Source organism: Adiantum capillus-veneris, chromosome 19 (genome assembly GCF_014529385.1).
Source record: "Adiantum capillus-veneris isolate H3 chromosome 19, ASM1452938v2, whole genome shotgun sequence".
Lineage (NCBI taxonomy): Eukaryota > Viridiplantae > Streptophyta > Polypodiopsida > Polypodiales > Pteridaceae > Adiantum > Adiantum capillus-veneris.
In genome coordinates, this window is record NC_140949.1 from 144995187 (window position 1) to 145003434 (window position 8248).

Genomic DNA, 8248 nt, shown 5'->3' on the forward strand with positions numbered 1-8248 from the left:
TTGGCTATGGTGCAGATGGAGAGATGGGCTATCGTCTCTGACATCCAGAATCCCGCAAAGTCATTCGTAGCTCACATGTGATTTTCAATGAGTCAAAGATGCATAAGAAGCCCATAAAAGAAATTGAGTACAGACGTGTTCGATTTGAGGATGTAGCTTCTGAAAAAACTCAGTCAAGTATTGATGCACCTACTTCTCAAGTGCAAGATACTATTGTTTCTCCAGAGAGTGCAGAGTCCAGCAATCAGGCATCGAGACGCTCTACAAGAGTACCACGTGCACCCAAGCGGTTTGAGCGGGTATACACCACATTTTGGTCACTGACTGTGGAGAGCCAATTTGCTATAAGGAAGCTATTGATATGGATGATAGCGTCAAGTGGGAGCACGCTATGGAATTAGAATATAATTTGATTGAGGCAAGTGAGACATGGGGTTTGGTTCAGTTACCACAGGGCAAAAAGGCCTTACCTTGCAAATGAGTATAGAAGAAGAAGTATACAACAGAAGATCCCGAGACTAAGTATAAGGCTCGCTTAGTAGCCAAGGGTTTCAAGCAGTAAAAGGGTGTAGACTTTGATGAGATTTTCTCTCCCGTAGTAAAGATGACTACACTTCGCACCGTGCTTGGCTTGGTTGCTATCCAGGACATGGAACTTGTTCAAATGGATGCGAAGACTACATTTCTTCATGGGGATCTTGATGAGGATGTGTACATGAAACAACCAGAGGGTTTTGTATGTGAACCTCAAAAGACAACGAGGACAAAATTGGTTTGTAGACTCAAGAAGGCACTTTATGGCCTCAAGCAGGGTTCAAGGCAGTGGTACCAAAAGTTTGAAAAATTCATGCAGTCTCAGGGTTATATAAGGAGCCAAGAGGATCACTGTTTATACACAAGAAAGTTGCATGATGGTTCTTTAATCATCTTAATCTTGTATGTTGATGATATGATTATCGCAGGGAAGTCAATTGACGAGATTGATCAGTTGAAAAGATGCTAAGCACTCAGTTTTCTATGAAAGACTTAGGAAATGCCGATCATTTTCTTGGTATGCGAATCAAGAGAGACAGGCAACATGGAATTCTTGAATTGTCTCAAGAAACATACATCCAAAAAGTTTTGTAGCATTTTAGTATGCGGGGGGGAAGTCATTGAGTACCCCAATGCAAGCATACTTAAAACTTGGCAAGGAAGATTGCCAAGTTTTAAGTATGCTAAGAAAGAGGAAATGGCAAAAGTGAAATATTCTTCAGTGGGGTTGGCAGTTTGACATTGCACATGCAGTGGGAGTGGTTAGTAGGTACATGTCAAACCCTGCCAAGAAGCACTGGGAAGCAGTGAAGAAAATCCTCAGATACATGAAGGGTACAACTAACAAGTTTCTACGCTTTGGGAACAACGATGCATCCATTGTGGGTTACACAGATGTGGATTATGCGGGTTGTGTGGATACCAAAAGATCCACATCTGGCTATGTGTTTATGTTTGCTGGAACGGCTATCTCTTGGAGACCGTGTCTCCAAGTCTGCTTGTCTTCATCTACCACTGAGGCAGAGTATGTTCTACGTCCGACGCCAGTAAGGAGACCATATGGTTAGCTCGTCTAGTGGGAGATTTGGGCATTCACGAGGTTCCAGTATTGCATTGTGAAAGTCAGAGTGCCATTGCTTTGGCAAAAATCCAAAGTTTCACAGCTGAAACACATAGAGATCAATTACCATGTCATACAAGATGTATTGGCTGGCAAGCGCATTGAGCTTGCAAAGGTTCATACTGATGACAATGCCACATATGTTCTCACGAAGAGCTTAGTCTCGGAGTGGTTTGCACATTGTATAGAGCTCATGGGTGTAGGATGAAGCCTAGATGATGCTTCATTAACTTTGTATAGACTAACTATATTGACGCCACTATTGGCCACCCTGATCTTCAAGTGGGAGGTTATTGGGGTGCAGGCCAGGTGGCCATGGGAAAGGTCCCTAACCCTGTAAATTAACCCTTATGATAATATATAGGGAGAGAAAATGAGGGTCAACCCTCTCTCACTTTCTCCCCCAACTAACCTATTCTTTGTGTCTGCTTCATCATTTGATTTTTCCAATCAATCACTCAATGATCAGTGTGCAAGAGTGGCTACGTGCGCCGAGCTTTCATAGACCCAAAATGCATTGCAAAGCTGCGATTCCCTCCGATCGCTTGCGAGATCCGTTTCCTTGCATGAAATCCCCGGACTTTGATACTAGTTGAAAGGACGGCACAACAACGTCGATGCCTATGCAGTGTAGTGCGGATGCGTGTGCATGTAGGTGCACGTGTGTGCACGAGCTATGGAGTAGGGAGTGTGTGAGGGGGATGGGGAAGATGAAGCAGACACAGAGAATATGTTAGTTGGGGAAGAAAGTGAGAGAAGGTTGACCCTCACTTTCTCTCCCTATATATTATCATAAGGGTTAATTTACAGGGCTAGGGACATTTCCCATGGCCACCTGGCCTGCACCCCAACAGAGAGGGTGTTCACAAGTGTTCACACACTGAAATTAGGTGCAACAAAGCTCATACCCCAGCATAAAGATCGCACTTGCAAAAGGCAAAAATTGAAGGTGGATCAACCAAAGACATTGAAAAAGGGATTGGGGACAACAAGGATTCACTCCATGCTCTCCATGTCATGACCATATGTAGAGGTCTTGTCGTCCGATAGGAGGCTTTTGCGGCAATGTCGAGCAAGCGATGAGTAACTTGGAAAATCTCGCAGAGTTGGCGATACAACGGATGGAGAGGCATCTCACTACTTGTATGGAAGTCAGGTCACTCTTCCAAGTGCTTCTTGGTTGAAGTGACTCGTGGCATCACAAGCTACATCATTTTTTCGTGATCATCTTTTGCACGATGTATGTTTAAAGCCAGTATTCTATGGGCGTTCATATTCTCAATTCAATGATGTCCATTATCACTTATTGTATTAGTGTTGGTTACCTTTCTCGATTCACAATATGGTCTATGACATTGTTCTTTTTTTAGTTACGGTTGTGACCTAACTTATGGGTCGTGAACTTGTGTGGTTGTTTATTGCTGCTTTTGGGTATGTTTTTACTATAGAAAGGGGAGCAAAATACTAGTGATTTCCTGTGGAAGCGGACTTGACTTCTTCCACTCTAACATTGTGTCTCATAGCTTGGACTTGCCTTATTGAGGTCCTCACCAATAAATCAATCTCCTTTGGGATAATCAAAGTGGAGAGCCTATTCCTTAAGATACTAATTTGATTTAAGATGATAGGCTTAAGCTTGCTATCATACTCCCCTTGAGCGGATCACATCCCTTATCTACCACGTGGACTGGTTGGATGAGGAGCCAAAAGGAGAAGACCCCCCGCATCGCACTGCCCAACCTTCGAACCCGAGTCGCCCACCTGCATCTTGTTGCCCTATCCGTGTAGCCTGCGTGATTCCATTGACAGGACACGAGGCCAGCACGATAAAAGTCAAGACCCCTATAGGAGCGTTGAACAACTATACTTTTCACATTGTCGATCGTGGTCTCCCACTCGTAGATCCACTCATTACCCCGCCGTGTCATTTATAGATGAGGTCATACTCCCCCAAGCCTTTATTGAAGTCCTTTCACATCAGATGCACCAGCAATTTGTTCATCAATGTTTGACATGCTTCCCTTAGCAGCCACCACAATGGTTTGCTCCCCTTGTTGTCTCTTGTTCCCTTGCTCTCACTATGGTCTCTGGACCCACATGTTATAGAGCATGTACTTTGTCAAGCACTAGGAAAAGAGATAGAATGTGAGGCAAGTGTGTTTTATTATTGTTCTAATTTCATATAGATGCTTGTGTTTTGGCCCCCAATCTCAAATTGCCTTCTCACATGATACAATTGGGAAGTCGAGGACATAGTAAGAATCTTGAACAACAACTTGCTTATTTATTCACTATAAGGATATGATAGAATCACCCTCAAATCTTCTAAGAAGAGCCGCTAATCTGGATGTGTTGCTGGAAAATGCTCCAACAGAACGACATATGAGAGGAAGACTTAGGATGCACCCAATTTTCTAATTTTCCACCCAATTTTGTAAATCTGGATAATGGCAGTCAGATTAATGCCCATTAACTTTTCTACATCTTTGTAATCCAAGTCAAAAGCAGTTGTACAAGAACTCAAATTATGTATAGCTTTCTTGAAAAATTGAGTGTAGGACAAAAAAGGACTAGACTTCTAAACTCTCTCTCCCCAAGAAATTCAACCATGTTTAGAATTCAAGACTGCAATTGGGAGCAATAGAAAACAGTAGTTCAAGACAACCAGATTTCCAGTTGATTACATATCCCACAGAGGAATAGCATAAAAAGAATTTTTGCATGTGTGGAAAGATCATTGTTCCTAAAAGCTTGGTGAGACTGAATCAAAACTGACTCCTAACAAGATGAAACGGGAAAACAAACATGGTAGAACGGTGAATCATTAAAAAGTTTACTTTGAAATCTTGTTGATTAACCGTTACAAGTACTCAAAACATACGTTGACTTGACGACTGTCAAATGTCCAAGAGCCAGACACAGTTCCTTTGATGCAACTGTCTGAGATTGGTAAGCTCAGGACAATGCTGTAACACCTTGGAAACAAGTTTTTTCGGCTAGTGAGCTTTTTGGAAAGATGGCAAAATAATTGCTACACCGAAAACTGAATCCAACATCACGCCATAGTACTGCATGAGTGCCTTGAGACCCCTTTCCAACTGCACAAATTTATAGATAATCTCCATGGATCTATTGTTGCTGAGGGCTATAGGATGTTTGTACTCTGCTGCCAATGAACAAAGATGCATGCAATGCATCACCTCCACAATAGCAACCTGATTGAATGGCTCCACAACATTTTCATCCGCAGTGGAGGTGCAGGCTGCACCAACGATTGGACTCTTCATTGGGACCCAACCACCACCAGATGCTAGCATCTTTAACAAAACATCAATTTCTGCATAAAATGGGATCGGATGTGTAGACAACTTTGGATCCCGCAAACTTGGCCGTGAGCAAAGCTCACCAAGCCGCTCAACTTGCATAGATGACTTATAAGGCAGCACCTTATTAATGACGAGATATATTGCCTTTGGTTAAGGAGGCAAAATTGTACACAGATCTGCAAAACTTGAACGGGAAGATCTCTCTGTAGCTTTGGAGACTAAATTGTTTAGCATAACTATTTCTTCCATAAGCTCTTGCTTTACCACTTGCAACTTAGACTCCACCCTGCTGAAGTTTGAGTTGAAATCTCCACTCAAGCCTTTAAGACCATCAAAGATCCCTAACAATGCCACATGGAAAGCGGAACATAAATATTTGGCTGTTGCCTTATTTCCTTTTGTTTCAATAAGAGCTAAAGCCTCCTCTACTAGGCCTTGCTTGTTTGTACCTGCCTTTGTAGCATTTTCGTCCTCTATGTCCATAGCCTCAATGCGGTCAGCGACCTTTGCCTACACACCCTCATAAATATGCTCACAAGCCTCAGCTTGCCCACTCGCATCAGTATGATCAAAAATCAATGCATGGATGCCCTCACCAATTTGCTGAACTACCTCTGTCTACACATGCTCAACAACCTTTGCTGCCTCTGCCTCGTCAACTGCTGCCAATGTCTCAGCAATAGCCTCTGGCTGCATAAGAGCCTGCATACCAACTTGAGCTTTTTGGGAAGACTCTCCTATCGACACATCCTCATGAACTGTTGCCAATGTCTCAGAAATAGTCTTTGGCTGCATAAGAGCTTGCATATTAACTTGAGTTTTTTGGGAAGGCTCTCTTGCCGACACATCCTCATCAGTTGTTGCCAATGTCTTAGCAATAGCCTATGGCTGCATAAGAGCCTGCATATCAACTTGAGTTTTTTTGGGAAGACTCTCCCATCTCCAAATTCGTATCCGTTGCCTCCACCTTTTCCTCCAAGACGTCATGGATTACACGTATTGCTTCAACATATATATGTCCTTCCAAATGGAACTCCTCCCTCTCTAATCCACTGCCAGTATCTATCATTCTAAACTGATTTCCCCCCTAGTAGGCATTTGGTACAAAATGTGACATGCTGCCTCATTAAAAGCAAACCATTTGTGTTTCCTAGCTGCTCTTTGGAATGCTTTGGCAGATACATTCTTGGTTTTTTTTGGTATCCAGGTCTGTGTAAGTTATCTACAAACTTGGAGAATTTATGTGTAATGACTGTTCTTTGTGAACCCTCTCTTCCTCTATAAGTTCTTGTTGTAACATGGAGCGTCTGTCTTTCTTGAGCTTTCTCTCTTGCAGAACCGTGACTCCATCATGAAACTTAGAGGAATCATCGGCATAAACAACCTCGTTGGAAAAAAGGCGTCGTGGCTCTGCATCTGTGAGGGACACCATGTGTCTTCCCTAGGGTCTTCACCTCTTAAAGTCACTGCAGAAAAGGATTCAAAATTGAAACAGAAAAGGTCCTCCTTCTGCACAAGCTCGAGGAAGCTAGCCTCTTCCATTGCCATTGCGTGCGGTCTACCGTTGTGCTCGTTAGTGACCCACACAAGTTTCTTTTTCCCCTTCTTTGGGGCCCTTCTGCCTTTCCTTCGTGGCATTTTGAGTGGTGATGCGTGCCTGTGTGTTTGGTAGAGATGTAGCTAGTCTTCACCCTCTTGTTGCACGTCGCCCCGTGATTAACAACCTTATTCCATAGCACGCCCTCACTGTAGCACACACAGTAGAACACGATTAGGAACCAACTAAGCCTTGTCTTCTTCTACTAACCCTCAAAAAATGAATCATGCCAATAAAATATGCTCTCAAAACCTTGGGAGATTCTCCTCATGGAGGATCAAGGAGGAGCAAGAGCTGGAGTCATTGCTATATTTTCGTTTTACCCTTGTGGTCGAGTGGTTTATGCGCTTGGGATACGATCATAGCCGTTGGATCCAAGGATCAAGCCTTGTTGGCAAAACGTCTCTAAATACCCCCCCTATTCGTGTTCTCTCAAGCACCAACTTTTTTATATGGGAATGCAAAAAATGATGTCATGCTCCGTCATCCTTGTGTCGTTTGGCATGTCGATTTTTTGATGCAGGTAGTTGATGTGTAGGGCTATCATTTTCACTCCTCCATGGTCAAAGTGGTGCAGTACATACTTCAAATTTTTTCCCCCAAGTTCGGCGACGCCTCGAACCTGGCTCCTTCACCCTATTGTAGAGGAACGAGATGAATGCATGGGATTGGGGAATCTTTCATAAGACTTTTGTACTCCACACAAAATTAAATGGGGGAAATTTTTTGAAGTGTGCACTACACCAGTTTGACCATGGAGGGGTGCAAACGATAGCCCTTCACATCAACTGGCTGTATTAAAAAATCGACATGCCGAATGACACAAGGACGACGAAGCATGACATCATTTTTTGCATTCCCATATAAAAAAGTGGGTGCTTGAGAGAACACAAATAGAGGGGCTGAGACGTTCTGCCAACAAGGCTTGATCCTTGGATCCAAAGGCTATGATCGTATCCCAAGTGCATACACCACTCGACCACAAGTGTAAAACGGAAATATGGCAATGACTCCTGCTCTCGCTCCTCCTTGATCCTCCATGAGGAGAATCTCCCAAGATTTTGAGAGCATATTTTATTTGCATGATTTATTTTTTGAGGCTTAGTAGAAGAAGACATGGCTTAATTGGTTCCTAGTCGTGTTCTACTGTGTGCTACAGTGAGGGCGTGCTATGGAATAAGGCTGTTCAAGCGCGGGGCGACGTGCGACAGGAGGGTGAAGATTAGATGCATCTCCACCAGCCACTTAGGCACGCACCACCACTCAGAATGCCACGAAGTAAAGGTAGAAGGGCCCCTAAGGAAGGGTAGAAGAAACTCGTGCGGGTCATTGACGAGCGCGCAACATTAGACCGCAAACAATGGCAATGGAAGAGGCTGCCTTCCTCGAGCTTGTGTAGAAGGAGGACCTTTTTTGTTTCAATTTTGAATCCTTTTCTGTAGTGACTTTAAGAGGTGAAGACCCTGGGGAAGACACATAGTGTCCCTCAGCAGATGCAGAGCCAGGACGCCTTTTTTTCCAACGAGGTTGTTTATGTCGATGATTCCTCTAAGTTTCATGATGCAGTCGCGGTTCTGCAAGAGAGAAAGCTCAAGAAAGACAGACGCTCCATGTTACAACAAGAACTTATAGAGGAAGAGAGGGTTCACAAAGAACAGTCATTGCACATAA

General features: G+C 43.5%; 1 protein-coding gene across 1 annotated transcript; it reads right to left on the reverse strand.

The window, feature by feature from the left end:
- Window positions 1-5130: 5130 nt before the first annotated feature.
- LOC147435019 (uncharacterized) lies at window positions 5131-5775 on the reverse strand. Its single transcript, XM_086490404.1, has 2 exons — window positions 5617-5775; window positions 5131-5490 (listed from the first exon to the last, which is right to left on the reverse strand). Exons 1-2 carry the CDS (start codon window positions 5773-5775, stop codon window positions 5131-5133), a joined length of 519 nt encoding a protein of 172 aa, XP_086346530.1.
- Between the last annotated feature and the right edge of the window lie 2473 nt (window positions 5776-8248).

Coding starts and splice junctions, on each gene's coding strand:
- LOC147435019 (XM_086490404.1), bottom strand. CDS start 5,775: ATGCAGCCAAAGACTATTTCTGAGACATTGGCAACAGTTCATGAGGAT. Junction 5,491..5,616: donor ACGAGGCAGAGGCAGCAAAG/GTTGTTGAGCAT, acceptor GAGGGTGTGTAG/GCAAAGGTCGCTGACCGCAT.